Source organism: Puma concolor, chromosome E3 (genome assembly GCF_028749965.1).
Source record: "Puma concolor isolate L17-30 chromosome E3, mPumCon1.1.hap2, whole genome shotgun sequence".
Classification (NCBI taxonomy): Eukaryota; Metazoa; Chordata; class Mammalia; order Carnivora; family Felidae; genus Puma; species Puma concolor.
The window spans coordinates 25,870,065-25,891,971 of record NC_141682.1 but is presented as its reverse complement, the minus strand read 5'-3'; the positions used below and the strand labels follow the sequence as shown (position 1 = coordinate 25,891,971).

The window sequence follows — 21,907 nt, the reverse complement described above, 5'->3', positions numbered from 1 at the left end:
TAAGTATGAATATCTTCAAATTCTAAAATGCATCTGGATTCATGTGGATCTATGGATGGTAATATTAAAGATGACCACAATAAAATTGGAGTTTTGGAGTTGTATAATTAATGTTTTTATATTGTACTTAAAAAAAGAAAAAAAAAAACCTGTGTATGTCTATACATTTTTGTGTCTGTGTATATAAATGTATATTTGAATTGAAAGTACAGGAAGGATGGGGTGCCTGGATGGCTCAGTTGGTTGAGTATCTGACTCTTGATTTCAGCTCAGGTCATGATCCCAGGACCATGGGTTCGATCCCTGCATCAGGCTCCTCGCTGAGCATGGAATCTGCTTAAGATTCTCTCTCTCTCTCTCTCTCTCTCTCTCTCTCTCTCTCTCTCCCTCTCTTTCTCCCTCTGCCCTTCTCCCCTGCTTCCATGTGCGTGCTCTCTCTCATGGAAAAAAAGTCCAGGAAAGTATTTCCAGAGAGCTAATTGTGTTACCCAGCGGAAGAGACCGTGCAGATATACAGGCAGTCAAACCCAGTCCAGCTATGCTGGCCATTTACAACAATTGTTGGTTCTGGTTTGTCTGTGCTCTTCTTCTACTACTGGTTATAAATATATGCACAATATCATCCATAGGAATACGGAGGTGGGGAACTCCTGTTTTACTGACTCTATTTTTTTTCTGTATTGATTGAGTTGTCTTGGTGACAAAATAACCAATTAAAATAATTTTAAAGTGCAAACAGAAGTAACAGTAAATCTGAGTGGTATTTAAGTGATCAATAGAAGGTATACAATCAAAGGCCCATGGGTTCAAACTTCATGATATAAAGGTATAGCACCCAAGTGAGTGGATTTGGTACGTGAGGCTTCCAAAGTCCATCTCCCTAATGTAAAATGAAGAAATTACACCTAAGAGGTTTAGTAACTTGCTCAAGATCTTACAGAAAGTTAGCAGCAGAGATCCAGTAAGGAATCAGGTCCTGATGTCCATTCCCAAGCTCTTTCTAATTCATTATGATTTTCCCTTTCTCTCTCTCTCCCCCTGTGTGTGTGTGTGTGTGTGTGTGTGTGTGTGTGTGTGCATGAGGAGGTGTTTTAAAACTCTGCTTCTCTTGCAGATCAGTTAGCTTTAGAAGTACAAGATGGCATTAATTAGAATTTAGCAGTATAAGATAAATAAGAAATCTAGAAACTTCTACCAGCTATGCTAATATAGCTTAAAATAGCTTTCAAATGTCAAATATGAATTTAACTTAGGAAAACAAGATAGATTATGTCAATGAGAATGTTCTTTAACATCATATGGTAATTCCTTTAACAGTGTAACTATACAATATTAATATCATTTTCCTCTTGGGATCTTTAGACAGATCCAAGTTGAATAAGCCTCTTGATAGTCATGGGCTCAGAAAGAACTAGAACAAAGGCATACAAGACTTCATTGATCTGTAACTATAAAGATAGGGCAGTTTAGGTAAATGGATGACAGAGAAGGCTCAGAAGTTCTAAATAAAAACCCATTTATATAAAAGTATTCATACAGATTACTCCATAGCTAGTAAAGAGTGCAGTGGTTACCACAGAAATAGAGAAAAGGTTTTCTTGGCAATGCAGCACATTACTTTTAGTTGATAGAATATATGTTAAATATTAAAGTTCTGAAGCTGATGTGAAGATTTGTTGTAAAAGTCACAATCTTCCACCCCTCCCTGTATTCCCATCCCTTGCAGTGTGCTTCGAGGTCTGTTTCTTCCTGTGTCTTCACTTCCCCCTTGAGTCTGGCTGGTTTGGCCAACAGAATGTGGTAGAACTGGCACTATGCCAGTTCTGAGCCCAGTTCTTGAGAGGCCTTGTACTTAGAGATAGATCCTCTAGCTTAACTTAAAATGAGATCTTTAGGGTGGGCCCTAATACAATATGACTAGTGTCTGTAAGAGAAGAGGAAATTTGAACAGAGATGTATACAGAGGGAAGACAATATGAAGACACAGAAGAAGATGGCCATCTATAAGCCAAGGAGAGAGGCCCCAAAAAAGATCCTTCCCTCATAGCCCTCAGATGGAACCAACCCTGCTGACACTTTGATTTTGGACTTCTGACTTCCAGAACTGTAAGAAAAAAATTCTGCTGATTAAGCCACCGAGTTTGAGGTACTTTTTGGGGCAACCCTAGAAGACAAATACACATTCTCAGATTGAAAGACAACTCTGTGTGACTATAAAATATATACTCTTTTTACTGAACCATGATGAAGGATAGGACCAAAAAAACCCAAAAACCCAAAAAACAAAACAAAACAAAAAGCCAGTTCCTTGTTGTTACAGAGAAGAAAAATGCAAAGGAAAGAGAAGGTTTAAGAAAATGCAGTAATTATACATTTATGATTGACCTAAAGAAGGGAGAGAGTTCCTTCCTTTCTTTTTTTAATTAAAAAAAATTTTTTTAAACATTTTTATTTATTTTTGAGAGACAGAGTGTGAGCAGGGGAGGGGCAGAGAGAGAAACACACAGAATCAGAAGCAGGCTCCAGGCTCCAAGATGCCAGCACAGAGCCCAACGTGGGGCTTGAACCTACCAACTGTGAGGTCATGACCTAAGCTGAAGTCGGATACCCAACCAACTGAGCCACCCAGGCACCCCAAGAGTTCCTTCCTTTCTACTAGTAGTACTGCTACTTCTGCTTGACTTCAGCTTCTACTTCCAGTGGGACTACTACTAATTTACATTCATTGAGTACTGACTACAGACCATACATTGTGTGAAGTAACTAATTACTTGCATCAGCCCTGTGAATAATATTACTTGCAATAACTCTGTGGGGTTTTCTCTTCATTTTACTGGTGAGGAAATTGAAGCTCAGAAGTAATCTGCCCAAATTAATGGTGGGATTTAATTTCTGGGTTAGTGTCTGTCAGTCTCTGACTTAAGAATGTGTGTTCTTAGCTATTACCATACTAGGGCTTTGTTTCAACATAATGCATGCTGCTCACAGTTGCATAGTTTCCAGTCCAACTATCAGCTTTAAGAGTGGTGAATGGTTTTGATGGTATTTGATGATCTGCTAACAGGTACCGTAACATCTCTCCTTTGTGGTAAATTCTATCTTGAAACAAAATGGCAGCTAATACAGGTTTTCCAGTGATCATTGTTCTTACAACTTTTATACGAATTTAAGCTTTGAGTGAGGACTTGGTCATATGATTTTATTGACTGAAATCTTCAATTCACAGAGCCAATAATAATTAGAAAGGAGTAAGGGCAAAAGAAAAAGGAAATTTGTCTAGATAACAAAGCCAGTTGATTCAAGTGCAGAATTTAAATTCGTAGCCCCTGCTTAGACTATCCAGTATTCACATTTTAAAGAATTTGTTTTTGGAAACCTTTATAAAACTCTCCACTGTTACAATGTAATGCCATCTGGGATTTAGCATTTATAAAATATGCAGTTAAGAGATGCCAAGAGATTCTTCATGCAAACCAGATGGTACAATAACAGCTCTGTCTGTGTTTTTGGCAGAAAAATAGGGCTTTGAATGGCTTGAAACTTATGTGAATAAATTAAGCCCAATCAATACTTCAGGGACATTATAATTTCAATAGTCAACTTACCCACCTAAATATTTTCATAAATGTTTTCATTTAGAGAAGAAAAAAAACAAAAGGGCAGACAGTGGTTCCTTTCATTGCCTCATGTTTGTATTTAACAATGTTTCTAAGAAAAACAACACCAGTGACCTTCAATGTGGGAAAGAAAGTTTCTCTGTATTTTGAGTGATATATGTGTTTAAATGAGAAGCAGGGTTGTTGAATCTCTTTTGAAGAGGAAAAATCCACATCAAATAGGTTGAAGAGTTTTGTTGCTGTGCTCAAGAGGAAAACGTACATAAATAACTAAGTGACATTTTCTGAGTAATGGACTTAAAAATGTCTTTACCTCAAATGGTTTGTTTCTCACAAACCCAAGTCCAGCACATACAGTAATGTGTTAATGACGCCTATTCTGTCCTTGCTTACTTCCTATAAGTTCCATGTAACAATAGGACTTCTGTAATCCTTTATAATTTTTTTTACTTTCTGTTAATCCTTTTATTTTCATTAAAATTCATAATAAGATGCTCATTAGATGAAACAATCTTGTTAAAAGCAACGTTCTGCTTGGATCTTTTCTTTTTCCTTATTAGGTAAAAATGTGCTTCCCTACCATACAAGTGAATTTCCTCTATAATTAGGCGTAAATAGCTTTGGAGAACAAATACAGGCTGCTTTTGAAAACCAGGTCTCTTGGGTTTAGGGGGCAATCTCGTTAATAAAAATAAGTGTTTCTGGGCTTCACATTGAATTTCTTTCCCAATTAGCAGTGAATGGTTTTTCAGAACAAGGAAGAAGTTGGGTTTCCACTTGGTTGGCATTGGTTTTTCTTGGGGGTAGACTGGAGGTATCAACTACCACTAATCTTTGTTCCTTCCATCTCTCTCTCCGGGCAAAGGAACACACAAGACTCTGTTTTATAGATAGATCAGAGTCCTAGGTAAATTCTCCATCCAAGGGCTACTACTTCCTTTCATCCAGGATTAGACTCCATGGTAGATGGGACAGTTGTTTACAACATCAAGCTGTCAGGTGGCAGGAGAGACTGCAAAATCATAAATACAGCAATGAAAAATGGACAATGCCATTGCTTTGTGGGGAGGAGGAGACCCTTTAGGGGGAGAATCTTTCTAAGTGTTGCCCCTGGGGGTGCCAATTAACCCTGTTTTCTCTGGGTCATTGGCAGAAAGAAGTGGTGTTTGGGTCTAAGGGACTCTCAAAGTGAAATGGTTAAATGCATGGGGTGTCAGGTAATAAATGAGTTTTTAAGAAAACAAAGGAGGAAATAAAGCCTACCCCCTCTGAACCTAAGCGGCAGCAGAGGGACATAGAAGTCACTAGCAATAGTTTCTAAAGTTATTCTAATATTGCAGGTGTATAGGGAGGTGGGAGCAGGACAGGGTTGGTTACAACAGGAAGGTGATGAGCACCTGACTTACTCTGGATATTTAAATGGACATTTAAATCTGACCCTTAAAGTCTATCAACCAGTGTGTAGGGAAGATATTCTTTTCTGACCTTCAAAGAGTCCAATAGCATAATGTTGGGACAGATTCAAATACTTATTTCCACAAGGCCAATACTGTCAAAACATACAGTCAAAAGCCACAATTGCCCCATAATTATCTAGACTCCTGATGAGCAGTTAGTGCCTAAATTATATGCAGATCTGTCTTAGGTATTTTCATTAATCTCTGCCCTTACCATCTCCTACCAGTTGTGTCTCTCCTTTGTACTTTGAGAAGTACAGTAGAAAATAAGAAAAGAGACCAATTACTAAGTTTTAGAGCTCTCTCTCTCTAACTGCACTCTTAGCCACAATCACATGGTTTCTTGGCTCTTCCAGTTTGTAAAACCATACTTCACAGTTTGCAAGGAATTTTATGTCATTTCACCTTTACTACTATAAGTTTAGATGATAATATGGTCATGAGCAATATCCTCCAATTTTATTCACAAAGAAATGGAAACTCAAATAGATGCAGTAAGTTCTTCCAGAATATATGGACTTCAGGTCTTCTAGGTCTAATTTCAACCCTCTCTGTCAATCTCCACTTGAGGGAATGGTGTAAGGAGGATCTTCAAGTTCAGGATCTGTTTCTGCTTCACCTCACCTTCCCAACACACTCTTCTTCTTTTTTTTTTTTTTTTAATTTTTTTAACGTTTATTTATTTTTGAGACAGGGAGAGACAGAGCATGAACAGGGGAGGGTCAGAGAGAGGGAGACACAGAATCTGAAGCAGGCCTCAGGCTCTGAGCTGTCAGCACAGAGCCCGACGCGGGGCTGGAACTCACGGACTGCGAGATCATGACCTGAGCCGAAGTCGGCTGCTTAACCGACGGAGCCACCCAGGCGCCCCCCCAACACACTCTTCTTTTAAGGAAGGGGTTTTCCCAAGGAAATGCCAAAGGGTGCCAGGATATTTAAATACCATTTAAAAATATTAAAACAAACAGCTCAGGTGTCTTACCATTTCACAGGAGAGTTTGAGTCCAAGTCATAAGTGCTACTGGAGTTGAGAAACTCTTCCTTCTCCTCCATTTCTAACCCTTCTTCCTATATGAATGATTGCTCTGTCCTCCTTTATCTTTGCTTCCATCCTTATCTTTATCATTCTCCTTCTCCCCATCATTATCACATTATCTTTATCATCATCTTCATCTTGTAACAGACTCCTCATTTGATTGGCACTTAGCTTTCTATAAGCTAATAATATAGTTTATAATTATATACATGATAATTAATTGATCTTTGAGAAGCCCTCTGTCAGATTATATATGATTTTCTATTTTAGAATATATTCATGAATGTAATTGTGTCTAAATTAAAGTAGCTCATGAAAAAATTAGTTGTTCTCACAGTATCCATAATAACGTTTGAATATTTCACTCTCTGCAGTCTTAAAAAAATTCTTTTTCCCTCCTTACAAATAAATAATAGTGTCCTCCAGGTTGCTTCTACAGCTTCTACTGGTTCTCATAGAAACCAGAAAAAGGAACAAACATTGACTCTTGGAGCTAATTATCGTGAGAAACTTGCAGATGAAAGCTTTGTACTTTCTCAAAGTTGACAGATAATTTATCTTGGAATAAAGGCTTAGACAAAAAGAGATAAGAAGAATAAAGAGTTATAGACTTTGAAAATAGATCTTCCTCACCTCAATTCCATGGACTATTATCCAAACATATTAAAGGTTTTGTAACAATATGGGAAATACTTATGGTGGATTAAAGAGAGGAAAAGACAATGCAAAAATGTATGTATTTGATGATAAAAACTATGTAAAATATATACTTCAAGAGAATATCTATACAGTTTATCAGTTGTATCGGATGAGGGGTTCTAATTTTATTGCTGTGTCTTCACAGGACATGGTCTGCATGAAATCTATCATTTGATACTTATTGAGGCCTGCACTGGTTTTATTAGGTGGGCAATTTTTTTTTCCATATATGAAGTTTATTGTCAAATTGGTTTCCATACAACACCCAGTGCTCATCCCAAAAGGTGCCCTCCTCAATACCCATCACCCACCCTCCCCTCCCTCCCACCCCCCATCAACCCTCAGTTCTCAGTTTTTAAGAGTCTCTTATGCTTTGGCTCAAAGAGAGCTTTGGCTCTCTTCCACTCTAATCTCTTTTTTTTCCCTTCCCCTCCCCCATGGGTTTCTGTTAAGTTTCCCAGGATCCACATAAGAGTGAAACCATATGGTATCTGTCTTTCTCTGTATGGCTTATTTCACTTAGCATAACACCCTCCAGTTCCATCCATGTTGCTACAAAGGGCCATATTTCATTGTTTCTCATTGCCACGTAGTACTCCATTGTGTATATAAACCACAATTTCTTTATCCATTCATCAGTTGATGGACATTTAGGCTCTTTCCACAATTTGGCTATTGTTGAGAGTGCTGCTATTAACATTGGGGTACAAGTGCCCCTATGCATCAGTACTCCTGTGTCCCTTGGGTAAATTCCTAGCAGTGCTATTGCTGGGTCATAGGGTAGGTCTATTTTTAATTTTTTGAGGAACCTCTGCACTGTTTTCCAGAGTGGCTGCACCAATTTGCATTCTAGGTGGGCAATTTTTATAAATATTTCTGTGTACTTGAAAAGAACACACTTTTTCTATTGAGTATAGAGTTATATATAGGATTGTTAAGTCAAGCTTTTAATTGTGTTCAAATATTTTATATTTTTACTAATCTTTAACCTAATATATATATGTGTGTGTGTGTGTGTGTGTGTGTGTATGATATACAGAGGGTGAATTAACATTATCATTATATATATAATATTAAGAGAGTTAATTAAAATCTCCTACTGTGATTGTGGATTTGCTCTTTCTGTTCCAGTTCTATTATTTTTTGTTTTCTCTATTTGGAGGCTATGTTATTAGGTACACACAAGCTTAGGACTATTATATTTTGTTGATGAATTGTTCCTTTCATCATCTCTCTTTATCCCTAGTAATTTTTTGGCTTAAACTATATTTTGTCTGATATAAATATAGATATACCATTTTTTGTCAGTATTTTCTTGATAAAACTTTTCCATTTTTTGCTTTCATTCTTTCTGCAATTTTATATTTTAGCTGTGTCTGTTGTGAATAAGATATAGCTGGGTCTTCCAACTGGTGAATTTTGTCCATTTACACTTATTTGTTTTACACAGATATTTGGACCATGTTTTTGGTCTTACATTGTGTTCTTTATTTGCACGAATTTTTCCATGTTTTCCTCCTTTCCTTAAGGTGGGAGTTTAAGTTATTGATTTGAGATATTTCTCTTTTTTTAATACAGGCATTAAAAACTGTTAATTTCTCCCCCAAGCTCTGTTTTATTTATTTTTACATTTTTTATTTTTATTTTACTTATTCTCAAGTTAACATACAGTGTAGTCATGGAGTAAAATCCAGTGATTCATCACTTACATATAACACCCAGGGCTCATCCCAACCAGTCCTATCCTTAATGCCCATCACCCATTTTCCCCACCCCTGACCCCCATCAACCCTCAGTTTATTCTCTTTATTTAAGAGTCTCTTATGGTTTGCCTTACTCTCTGTTTTTATCTTATTTTTCCTTCCTTTTCCCTATGATCATCTGTTAGGTTTCTCAAATTCCACATATGAGTGAAATCGTGTGATATCTGTTTTTCTTTGACTGACTTATTTCACTTAGCATAATACCCTCCAGTTCCATCCACACTGTTGCAAATGGCAAGATATCATTCTTTTTCATTGCTGAGTAGTATTCCACTGTGTGTGTGTGTGTGTGTGTGTGTGTGTGTGTGTGTGTGTGTGTATAACATCTTTTTTTTAATGTTTATTTATTATTTTTGAGAGAGAGAGAGACAGAGTGTGAGTAGGTGAGGAGCAGAGAGAGAGGGAGGGGACACAAAATCCAAAGCAGGCTCCAGGCTCTAAGCTGTCAGTACAGAGCCTGACATGGGGCTCGAACTCATGGGCGGTGAGATCATGACCTGAGCCGAAGTCAGACACTTAACCAACTGAGCCACCCAGGCACCTCATATATACCACATCTTAATCCATTCATCAGTTGATGGACATTTGGGCCAAGCTCTGTTTTAAAATTCTGAGATGTTGTGTCTTCATTTTCATTCAGTTCAAAATAGATCTGATAAAGGATTTTTGTTCAATATATATAAAGAACTTTTGTAACTCAATAATAAGATAATAACCCAATGAGAAAAATGGGCAAACAATTTAATAAAGATAAGATGTAAGAATGGCTAATAAGCACATGAAAACATGCTCAACATCATTAATCATTAGGAAATGCAAATTAGAACCATAATGATACCACTTCACATCCGCTAAGGATGGCTATAAGCAAAAAGGCAACAAAGGCTGCAAAGATATGGAGAAATTATCACCAATCATTGCTGGTAGAAATGTATAACAGTACAGTGACTTTGGAAAAACACTGGCAATTTCTGAAAAAGTTAAATATAAATCATCATGTAACCCAGCCATTCCACTCTTTGCTATAAACCCAGGAGACATAAAGATATATGTCCACACAGACTTGCGTGTGAATGTTCTTAGAAGCATTATTCATAAAAACAAAAAGGGGAAACAATCTAAATGTCCATCAGCTATTGGATGAATCATGAACATTTGGTATATTTCTATAGTAGAATATTATTCAGCAATAAAAAGGAAGTACTGTTATATACTGAAAAATGAATGTACCTCAGAAAATTATGTGAAGCTAAAAAAAAAACCCTAAACACAAAGACTATATATTTTATGATTCCATTTATATTAAATTCCCTTAAAAAGCAAATCTATAGAGACAGAAAGCAGATTAGTAGTTTCCTGGGGTTGGGAGGGGAAATGGGGATTAACTACAAATGAGTATGAGGGATATTTTGAGGGTGATAGATATGTTCTAAAATTGGATTGTGGTGATGCTTGAACCACTGTGTAAATTTACTATCATTGAATTACACACTTAAAAGGGGTGAATTTCATAGTGTATAAATTATACCTCAATAAAATAGTTTCTAAAGTAGACCTCCCCAGTGAACTAGACTAGTTCTGAATTGTTTGGAAATTATTTTGTACATTCTGTGCCTAGATGACCAATACTACATTCAAGACATGCTAATGGACAGAAAAAATTAAATGTGGCTTAAAACACTCAAGAGGAGCCCCGCATTCCTTACTATTCCAGGTCATGGCCATGCCAGAAAGGAAAGGTCCAAGTTCAGTGCTGTGAACCTTTCTGGCTGCCTTCCATGGAGGAGGCTGGAATGACCTTTGTCCTGAGGTGACACTCTTCCTTGTTACTTATTAACCAGCTTTGCAGGAAGGCTACTTCACCAACAACCTGATCTGCCTGGAGAGCAATATCTGGCTGGGCTTAGGTGGGCTGGAAAAATGTCCACTCGCTACCACCAAGCTGCTAGTGATAGCTACTTAGAACTTTTGAAAGAGGCTACCAAGAGAGATCTGAATCTTTCTGATGAAGATGGCATGACTCCCACACTCCTGGCAGCTTACCATGGGAATTTGGAAGCCCTAGAAATAATCTGCAGCAGAGGGTAAGTTCAACCTGATGGTTTCTACTGTAAACAGTGTTTATGGTAGGAGTTTACAGACAGCAGCAAGAGACAGGGAAGTCAGTGAAAATACTTTGTTCTTTATGGATTGTCTAAATAATTGTCTTTTTAGAGAAAAAGAGAAAACTGCCTAGAGATGCTCTTTTCACATCAAGAACTGGTACCATGGGGATGGCTCATCCCTTATGAGCCACACATAGAAAGATCCTGAACTCTAAGGCTTTGTTATCTGCTCGGGGCAGGGGGATGGGGGGGAGGATATTTTAATTTTGTGTCTTTAAAAATCTTTTACATAAGGGCATCTAAGTGGCTCAGTCAGTTAAGCATCTGACTCTTGATGTCAGGTCAGGTCTTGATCTCAGGGTCATGAATTCAAGCCCCATATTGGGCTCCATGCTAGGTCTGAAGCCTACTTTAAAACAAACAAACAAACAAACAAACAAACAAACAAACTTTTCCATGAAATTTAAATGGTTGACTCTTAAAAAGAAATCACTGTTTTACTTGACTTTAAGATGTTAACTTTGATTGGAACAAATGATGCGTTGTTTTTTTATCTATTCCATTAAAATCCACAGCCTTTTATTAATACACAACCCTAATGCAAGCCATGATTCTTAGATGAAATAGTTGGCTTTACAAGGGACCTTCAGCCTGTCTTATCTCTCTAGCTGTCAGATATATACACATGCATACACACTTCCCCCAAATTCTAATGCAGGAATTACCTATCTCTTCTTCTGCATGTTACCAGAAGGGCTAGGCAGTGTTGGCAACTATAACCCGATGGCAGTAAAGAAAGGAAAAAAGAACACATTAATAAAGGAGCTAAGTGAATCAATTTCAATTCAGTAAATATTTACTTTTACATATTTGCAATGTACCAGCCATTTTATTGGCCACTGGGGATGCTCTGATCAACAAGAGAGACCCAATTCCTCTCCTCATGGTGATCAGATTTGAGAGAGGAAGACAGAAATTAAATAAGTCAAGTCATAGATGATATTGGTTATAAAGGGGGGAAAGAAAGGGCACTACATAAATAACACAGGCATCTATCCCAAACCATAGAGTGAGGATAGGCTTTCTGGATCATTGAAGCTGTAACTTGAAAGGTGAGAAGAAGCTGGCCAGAAGATGGAAGGAAGAATGTTTCCCAAGTGAGAGCACTTTGCATTCTAGGCACTGAAGTTGAGTATGGCTGGATGCAGCTTTAATGGGGAGAGGCCAAGTTATAAGAAACGACCAGATCACAAGAGCCTTGTAAACTCTGTTTGGGAGTTGAACTTTATCCTAACGGCATGGGAAGTCATTGTCAGGTTTAAGCAGGGTAGCCATCTGGTAGATTTGTGTTTACAAAACTTGTTCAGGCAGCTGTGTAGCAGTCACAGAAAATGTTCAAGGGCTCTTTTAATGGTTGAGATGAGAGATGAACTGGACTAGGGCAGTGGCAATGGCAATGGGGAGACAGGGATGGATTGGAGTGGCAGTTTGGGTGTAGGATCAATTACAGTTGACTGGATGTTTTGGTGAGTAGAGGAAGAGGAAGGTAAGACCCCATGTTCCACCATTGTGTTAAGTTGCCATGGAGTATATAGGCTGAAAAAAATATCTTGTACAGGTTTTCTTAGGCTCCCATATTGACCACAGCCAATTTTCAGGAACTGTGAGAGATCAATTGCCAGTTATACTTAAGGGAGTTAAAAAGGGAAATAAATTAAAAATTGAATTTAGAAGTTAATCAGTCATTGATCACTGACAGTGGATCATGTGGTAATTATTAATACCCAAACTCTGGCTTTGTTAAAAATTGTGTTCCTTTCTTTTCAAAATTTAAAGATGAAAAGCAATAATTACATATGTTCTCCTACACTTGGAAGATGGCACCAATTATACAAAATTTCATTTTGCCTTCAAAGTGTATGTGAATTTTTTTTGTTTTAACCTAAGTTATCTTCCTCCCTTATTCTTCGAGGATACTTATTGCAAAATTTTACATCATATTACAAAGATAAATTTAATAAAGTAAAAATCAAACCAATTTTCACAGTCATTAACATTTGGGCTTATATCCTTCCAGACTTTTTCCTTTGAGGACATGTACATACACATACATTTTTCCCCCTGAAAAAAGGCAGTCATATTATACAAACTGTTCTGACACCTGCTTCTAATTATTTAACAATAGATTATGGATCATTTTCACTTTCAGTTTTTTATTTGCTCTTTGAAGTAGAAATCTATACCACTGGTGTTTTGTTTTGTTTTGTTTTGTTTTGTTTTGTTAATTAGAGAGAGAGAGAATTTGCCTGAATTTAGCCCAGGCAAACACTATAGCATCAATATTGGATTCAGCTAATCAAATGAGGGGAACCAGTTTGTGAACACCTGGGCAAATATGTGTAATGGTTCTATCAAGAAGTATTAAAGACACCAAGGACTAAAAGACAGAGATTGGATTTAGAAGAGTGGGGAGAGGGGCAGATGGAGAGGGAGAGAAAGAGACAGAGAGAGAGAGAGAGGGAGAGAATCTTAAGCAGGCTCAGTGCAGAACCTGATGTGGGGCTTGATCCCATGATCCTGGGATCATGAACTGAGCTGAAATCAAGAGTTGGACAGTCAGCTAACTGTGCCACCCAGGCATCCCATGCCACTGTTTTTTAAAAATTTTTTTACTGTTTTTATTTATTTTTGAGACAGAGACAGAGCATGAGCAGGGGAGGGGTAGAGAGGGGGGGAGACACAGAATCTGAAGCAGAGTCCAGGCTCTGAGCCATCAGCACAGAGCCCGACATGCAGCTCGAACCCACGGAGTGTGAGATCATGACCTGAACCGAAGTCGGACCCTCAAACGACTGAGCCACCCAGGCGCCCCATCATGTCACTGGTTTTTAATGACTATATGGTATTCTGTTTTTATGGTTTCATCATAATTTATTTAATCAGTTGCTTGTTCATAACACTTAAATTTGAATCCAGTCTTTCACCTGTTATTAACAAGTTGGGATGAACACCCTTGCTTACTCATCTTTACACAAGGGTCTAATATTTCCTTAGTATAAATTCTTAAAGGCAGAGTTATTGATTCAAGAGGGTGCTATGTTTTAAAAGCTTTTGGCACATAATGTGCCAGGAAATTTGAACTACTTTATGATTCCTCCAGCATTGTTCATTTTCCCATACTCCTGCCAAAACTGAGTATTACTGTTCTTTTTAATCCTTGCCTATCTGATGGGCAAGAAAATGGTAGTACATTGTTTTCATTTATATTTCTTTGATTATTAATAAGTCCAAATATTCCTTCTTATGTAGAAAAACATTTTTGAAAGACTGATTTTTTTTTTCTGAGAACAGCTTCACAAAAAACAAATTAACTTCAAAAGAGAAAAAATGATGTGGACCAGATGCTCAGAGTAAGTTAATATAAGCAAGTTGCCCATTTAGTGACTATAATACCAATCCGGTTTTAAAAATTACTGCCCAAATGCACTGACCTACAAAAAATCAAGAGCAAAATGGGGATTATTTTAAAATCTCTTCTGTGAGTTTCTCTTTTGGAAAAAAGAAATAGGAAAAGAAACCAACCCAAGACTGAATTTAGCCTAGGCAAACACTATAGCGTCAATATTAGATTCAGATAATCAAACGACGGGGACCAGTTTGTGAATATCTGGGCAGGTATGTGTAATGATTCTATTAAGAAGTATGAAAGACACCAAAGACTGAAAGACAAAGATTGAATTTAGAAGTACTCCATGAGGGTCGCCTGGGTGGCTCAGTCAGTTGGGCATCCGGTGTCAGCTCAGGTCATGATCTCACAGTTCACAAGTTCGAGCCCTGTGTCAGGCTCTGTGCTGATGGCACAGAGCCTGGAGACTGCTTTGGATTCTGTGTCTCCCTCTCTCTCTGCCCCTGTCCTGCTCATGCTCTGTCTCTCTCTCTCAGAAATAAATAAACATTAAAAAAAATATAAGGTCTCCATGAAATTTGTCATTAGAAAATATTTTAAGTTATACACAAATTTGGAAAGTTGCTTTATTTAAAAAAATTTTTTTTAAGTTTTTATTTATTTTTGAGAGACAGAGCACGAAGAGGAGAGGGAGACACAGAATCTGAAGCAGGCTCCAGCTCCAAGCTGTCAGCACAGAGCTTGTCGCGAGTCTTCAACTCACAAATTGCGAGATCATGACCTGAGCTGAAGTTGGTTGCTTAACCAACTGAGCCACCCTGGCGCCCCAGAAAGTTGCCTTAAAATAAAATAAACATTAAAAAAATTAATTTTTGAGAGAGAGACAGAGACAGAGAGGGACCTGGGGGAAGGGCAGAGAAAGAGGGAGACACAGAATTTGAAGCAGACTCCAGGCTCCGAGCTATAGCACAGAACCTGATGCAGGGCTCGAACTCAAGAACTGTGGGATCATGGCCTGAGCCGAAATTAAGAGTCAGATGCTTTGAAAAAAAATTTTTTTAATATTTATTTATTTGAGAGAGACAGAGTGTGAACAGGTGAGGGGCAGAGAGAGGGAGACACAGAATCTGAAGCAGGTTCCAGGCTCCAAGCTGTCAGCACAGAGCCCGACTTGGGGCTCGAACTCACAAACTGTGAGATCATGAAGAGTCAGATGCTTAACCAACTCAGCCATCCAGGCACCCAAGAAAGTTGCTTTTAAATAGAATTTTTATAAGTGGAAATAACTTAAATACACTAGGGAAACTTTTAAATCATCTTACTGACAGTTTCATCTATAAATTTGGAATTTTGCATTTGAAATTTTCTTAGAACAAGACACATCTTTGGGGTCATCTCAAGGTTTTCTTGATGTTCTTCCTTCCATCTTGAAAGGATCATAAGTTCCAAAGCATGTAGATTTAACCTAAACTCCTTAAGACCCTGAACATCCCCACCATAGCTCACTCCTCTCAATAATTTCTTTTTTAACTTACACAACCCAATAGTTTCAAGCAAATTTAACCAGTATGTTTTTGTTTATGTTTATAGTACCATCTTGGATGTTTTTACAATCCCTCTTTGATGTCTAGAGTACTTAAGGAGTCTTTTGAATATGGTGCTTGGTTAAAATAAATAAAATGTAAAACGACATCTTTGGGGGTGAGGCACTGTGCCCCCCTAAGATACACAACTGCACTAAGACTGAAAGAGGTTTTCTTTGATCCAAAACAATTAAATCAGGCATACTGAGCAGACCTCTTGGAAGTAGCAGCCCGACAGAATGGTCTTATTTAATATTTGCTTTCCTTAGATTAAATTTCATTTTCTTTCCTCTTTACACTGATTTCCCTTGCCCCATCTCCATGCACTCTGGTCAACCGAAATATACTCCTGGTTCCTCAGATATGCCATGTTTAACATCACCCATATGTGCATCTGTTCATGCTGTTCTCTGCTCAGAAGGAGGTTACCAACTGCCAGAGTATGGGCTGGATCCAGTCCAAAACTGTGTTTTATTTGGATTTCACTGTATTTTTCTTTTAAATTGGAGCCAACGTTTGAAATTCAAAAAATTCCACATGAAATCCTGGATGTCTGGCTCTATGTGGAAAATGGAAGCCCTGGCCAAATTGTGCCTGCTTTTATTCAAGGTAGCAGTCAGCTGCTGCTGAGCGACAGCTATCCTTTCTCATTGAAGTTCACACTCAACTATGACTTTGTTGAAAGAACAAGCTTGGCTCCATTCAGCTGCTTAAATGACCTGCTTGGTTTCTTTGAGTCTGAGACTTCTGCTAGGAGATGTGATACAAAGGACAAAAAGACACAGGTTTGGCCCTCTGAGGCATATTATCTCATTAGGGAGTTGGGACATAAATATTGGGTAAATTAAGTACGACTGTAAGTGTTAAAAAGTCGCAAGAGCTAGGGCACCTGGGTGGCTCAGTCAGTTAAGCGTCCAACTCGATTTTGGCTCAGGTCATGAGCTCATGGTCACGAGATGGAGCCTCATGTCGGGCTCCACTCTGAATGCAAAGCCCGTTTAGGATTCCCTCTGTCCCTCCCCTGTGCTCTCTCTCTCAAAATAAATAAACATTTAACAAAAGTCACAAGAGCTATTATAATGCTGTGGGGAAAAATAAATATATGAAATTAGGGATTATGAGTTTAGGGAAAAGGGAAATGATAATAGGTAATGTTTATTGAGTATTCACTATGGACCAAGCACTTTTCTAAGGCTTTCTGTTAACTTATTCACATAGCAACTCCATGAAAATTATTCTCACACTCATTCAGATGAGGACACTGAGTCCTCAGTGAGTTAAGCTTGAGGCCTCATAGCTGGTAAAGTAGAAAAACTTGAGGTCTGTTAACATAAGACTATATTGTGCTGGAGACCGTTAGGCCTGGAGGCAAGCCTGATCCAAAGTATGCTGCCTGTGTAACAGGCTTAAATCAATTAACCATTCTGAGCCTCATTTTACCCCTCTGATAATTATCCTGGTCTTTCTTTAAGAAGGAGATGGTGATGGTGGGTGGTGGTGATGGTGTTGAAAGTATAAACCTTCACAACTGAAAAGCCTGAGGAGACCAAGGCTTTCCATGGAGGAGTTACAAATCCGATTCATCAAATTACTGGACATTGGTTAGGCTCCGTTAACTAGCACAGCTCTTCTCAATCTGCAGGGAACTTACATATCACCTTGGGATCTTGTTAAACTTCGGATTCTGATTCAGTCCAAGATTCCGCATTTCTAGCAAACTAGCAGCTGCAGCTGCTACTACTGATCCAGGGACCAAACTTTGAGTAGCAAGCAACAGAGGAAGGGTCACAGGGCATTGATGTGGCAGTTGCAAGTGCACGGATTGTCTCTCCTGTTTCCACATCCTACTCACCAAGAATGTCAAGAGGCCTTCTCAGAACCTGTCTCCTGTCCTTCCATGGGTCCAGACTGGGGAAAGTTTAGAGGGATCCTGGTTTGGGGGTGTAGTCTAGGGTGAGGGAAGAATCCCTCTTAGTACCTGTATTTTCAGAGTCCTCATCAATGGCTTGGGCTTGGGCCAGAGCCATATTAAACAACATGAATGCCAGTAACTCACAATCTCATAGGGGGAGTGGGGTTGTGGCCTGGGGCAAGATTCCAGTAGGCATTAATTCATCCCACAAATCTTTACTGAGCACCTACCGCATGACTGTTTCTATGCTGGCATGGGGTCTCTGGCCTTAATCCCATCTGATAGTACCCTCAATTACACCATAAGCCGTTGCAGAACTGATCGCATATATGACACTGTAATTACATGGAAGTAAGTTGGGGAATCAATGGATATGTTCTACCCTTTGTATGAATAATGGTTGTAGTAGATACTGTTTGGTACCTACACAATATCCATTCTCCTCTTCTTTCTTGCTGGTGGGAACCCAGTTCTGTTCAGTTCTTTATTTTCCTACATGTGACTCCAGTGTGGTAACACTGTTAGAGTGGGAATGAGCTCTTACCAGCTCATGAGAGATGATTGCTAAATTTTCAGGAAGTTTCAGTCTGTTAAACAGAGTCATTATTAAAAATAAGGTTATTTAACCTATCAGTTAATAAATTATATTTTTAAATACTCAAAACTTCTCACTTCCTAATTATTTAGTGCATTTTACTATTAACTATGTTCTTAAGATTTTGCACATCTGCAATATCTACATATATGGTGGGAATAATTTATAACATTGTGTTACTGTACATCTCTTCCAAACTGTGTCCAGTAATATCACATTAGTAGCTTGAATTTTGCCATGATGGGTGTATGTACAACACAAAAATTGGCACATGCCATAAATCAGAGCTTTGATCTTTTTCTTGGGTAAGCCAGTTGTTAAACATTTACAAGTATGCCACTGGGTAATCTTATCCCTAGCTTCAGGGAAAATTTTTAATTGGCCTAAGTTATAGTAGTTCTATTTCTCTTCCTATAGACATGTGATCCAATTGGGAACAATGAGACATGAAAGTGGCTTTTTTTGGGGGAGGGGGATGTTTCTTGGAAAGCTTTTCTTCTAAAAAGGAAGCAAAGGGTAGAGATGGGCTCTTTCTGTTTCTGGCCATGTTGATTTCTCTATGTGTTTAGACTTTCACAAGTTATAACCAATGCCAAGGCAGGATTAACATGTATTTTGTTCATCTTGGTTTTATTTATTTATTTATTTATTTATTTATTTATTTATTTATTTATTTTGGACCTCATGTTCTAAGAAACAAAAATTATGTGTATTTTTGATATTTTTTCTAGAGGGGACCCTAATAGATGTGACATCTGGGGAAATACTCCCTTGCATTATGCAGCCTCCAATGGTCATACCCACTGTGTTTCATTCCTGGTCAACTTTGGTGCCAACATCTTTGCCCTGGACAACAACTTACAGTCTCCACTGGATGCTGCTGCTAGCAGAGAGCAGAATGAATGTGTTGCTCTCCTGGATAAGGCTGCCACTGCCCAGAACATCATGAGCCCCAAGAAAGTTACCAGGCTGAAGGAGCAGGCTCAGAAGAATGCCAGGAGGCAGATCAAAGAGTGCGAGAGGCTCCAAGAGAAGCACCAACATAAGATGGCTCGCACCTATAGCAAGGAGGAATCTGGGACTCTTTCTTCTTCCAAGGCTACTTTCTCCAGGTCATCCCTTTCAAATGCTTCTGCTTCTGGTACATTTGGGTCAGCAACTAAGGGCATTAAAGACACCTTCAAGATAAAGTTCAAGAAGAACAAAGATACAGAAGAGCTGGTAGGGAAGGAGAGCAGAAGTGGGCAGAGGAATGTGATGGAAGTGTTCAGAGAAGAGGAGGAAGACACATTCTCCCAGGACTTCAAAGAGAAGCTCCATTTGTCAGCAAAGGAGGACGGAGGTGTGCATCACGAGTCCATTCTTAACCGTCCGGGTCTAGGCAATATTGTTTTTAGAAGGAACAGAATATTAAGTCCCGAAGACCTCTCAGACAGCAAGAGGGTGTTGGGATTTCAGATGCACAGTGAATTGCTTCAGAGACAAGGAGCAGCAGAGGCTGAGGAAGCTGAGGCTAACAAAGAGGGAGTGGAAAACAGCCATGAAGATGATTTGCCTTGGGATGAGGATGAAGTGGAGTGGGAGGAAGATGTGGTTGACGCTACTCCTCTGGAAGTATTTTTGCAGTCCCACCACCTGGAAGAATTCCTTCCCATTTTCATGAGAGAGCAGATTGATCTAGAAGCTCTGTTACTTTGCTCTGATGAGGATCTTCAGAGTATACAAATGCAGCTTGGTCCCAGGAAGAAAGTTCTTAATGCTATAAATGGAAGGAAGCAGGTGCTACAACAGCCTGGGCAACTGATTGACACCAGTCTCTGATGGATTATTGGGTCCACAGGGTGAACCTGCAGCAATGGGGCAATGCTGTGGCCCACTGGAAACCCTCCAGTCAACACCCTCTGTATGCCCAATGCCAGGCCACTGGGAATTGTTCCTAGGGTTTTGGAAATGCGCTCCTAAGAAAGAGGCCCAGACTGTAGTCTGAGAAATATTCTGTACCTGTCCAGAAAAACCACCAGTGACCAACTCAAAGAGATCTGGGAATACAAGAATGTAATTTTCTCTCCAATTATCTTTTTGATATTTTTGAATATAGAAAGGGTTAAATGAATGACAGACAAGGGAAAATCTCTTTAATTTTCCAACTCTGAACTTAAAAATTATAATCTCTTGTCACACAAGCATGCTGCTTACTTTCTCATCCTTAGAGCCTGGGGATTCCAACTCCAGTTCTGTCCTGAGCTCTATGACTTTGTCTGTTGGAAGAGATTTGAGTTCTTCCGTTGGCCTGAGGCTTCATGTCCAACTTAAATGTGTTTAACCCCTCAACAGATGTTTACATGTTTATAAGTAATGGAAATGGGTTTATAATATTCCTGCCTGGGAACAGAGGCAGAGCAGCATGTAGGGAGAGTGAAGAAAGAAATAGAATACCAGGTACCTGATGTAGTATGAATCGTATCTCCCTAAAATTTGTATGTTGAAGCTTTATGCCTCAGCATAACTGTATTTGGAGATCAGACCATTAGGGAGGTGATTAAAGTTAAATGATGTCATAAGGGACACAGATGGATGGTGTCCTTATAAGAAGAAGAGACACTCAGGGTTGCACACACACACAGAGAAGAGGCCACATGGGGACACAGCAAGAAAACAGTCATCTGCAAGCCAAAGACAGATGCTTCAGGAAAAACCAAACCTTCCAATACTTTGATCTTGCACTTCCAGTCTTCAGAGCTGTAAGAAAATAAATTTCTGTTGTTTAAACCACCCAGTCTGTGGTATTTTGTTATGGCAGTCTTAGCAGACCAAGACTAAGGAGTGGAGAGAAAATAAGGATGCCGAGAAAAAGTCTGGACTGTTTCATGATTTTTCTCAAGGTAAGTGCCTTCTGAAACTTAAAAGAAGGGGGGGAATCTAGGTCATTTGTAGGGAAAAGTTGATTATAAAAGGAAATTTTACATTTTTATGTGCATGTACATATCTTTTTTTATGTGGTTTAAAAAAAATTTTATTACTTTTTTTATTTTTGAGAGACAGAGAGATAGAACATGAGAGGCGGAGGGGCAGAGAAAGAGGGAGACAGAATCCGAAGCAGGCTCCAGGCTCTGAGCCGTCAGCACAGAGCCCGATGCAGGGCTCAAACCCATGATCTGTGAGATCATGACCTGAGCCGAAGTCCGATGCTTAACCGACTGAGCCACCCAAGAGCCTCTATTATGTACATATCTTTTATTTATTCTTGTCTGTCACCATGGCCACATGTCTGAATATGTGTAAGTTCTACGATATAAACTGGCAGCATTGCAGCTGACATTTTTGAATGGCTGTCCCAATTCAGATTGAAACCCTACTGAACAGCTAAGCTTCCTTGGATTTTTATAGCCAGACTTACATCAAGTGGAATTTACTATTGACTGTGTGTATAATACAGAAACAGCTGTTCATCTTCAGCATGGTTCCTCATGCACATCTGTTTGGGTTATTTCAAGAGGCACCCATGGAGACGATAAGCTTCAGGAGGGTACAGATGTGTAAATCTGATGAACAATTGGCTCATTCTTCCTCAATGGATAGATTCAGAAAGATTGTCAGTCATGGAATAAATATGTTGCACTGGGGGATGATCATGTTTACAAATACTGCATTTTGTTGGTCTGTAATAGACTGAAGCTGTATTTGCTTTCAAAAAGTGTGCACAAAAGCATTTGGCACATGAAAGAAACCCAGAT

At 38.8% G+C, this 21,907-nt stretch overlaps 2 protein-coding genes across 5 annotated transcripts in view; both read left to right on the top strand.

Annotated features, from left to right (window-relative positions):
- The window catches only part of LDAF1 (lipid droplet assembly factor 1), a 58,933-nt gene extending 48,512 nt beyond the window's left edge, over positions 1 to 10,421 (top strand). For all 4 annotated transcript variants that reach the window (XM_086692821.1, XM_086692823.1, XM_086692824.1 and 1 more), the window contains one exon: positions 10,287 to 10,421. In XM_086692821.1, coding sequence (XP_086548947.1) covers positions 10,287 to 10,386 — 100 coding nt within the window. In that variant the 3' untranslated portion in view covers positions 10,387 to 10,421. The remainder of the gene's footprint in view (positions 1 to 10,286) is intronic.
- On the top strand, positions 10,414 to 20,945 carry ANKS4B (ankyrin repeat and sterile alpha motif domain containing 4B). The gene is made up of 2 exons (XM_025916919.2): positions 10,414 to 10,656; positions 18,905 to 20,945. Exons 1-2 carry the CDS (start codon positions 10,493 to 10,495, stop codon positions 19,992 to 19,994), a joined length of 1,254 nt encoding a protein of 417 aa, XP_025772704.1. The 5' UTR covers positions 10,414 to 10,492; the 3' UTR covers positions 19,995 to 20,945.
- The last annotated feature ends 962 nt before the right edge of the window (positions 20,946 to 21,907 follow it).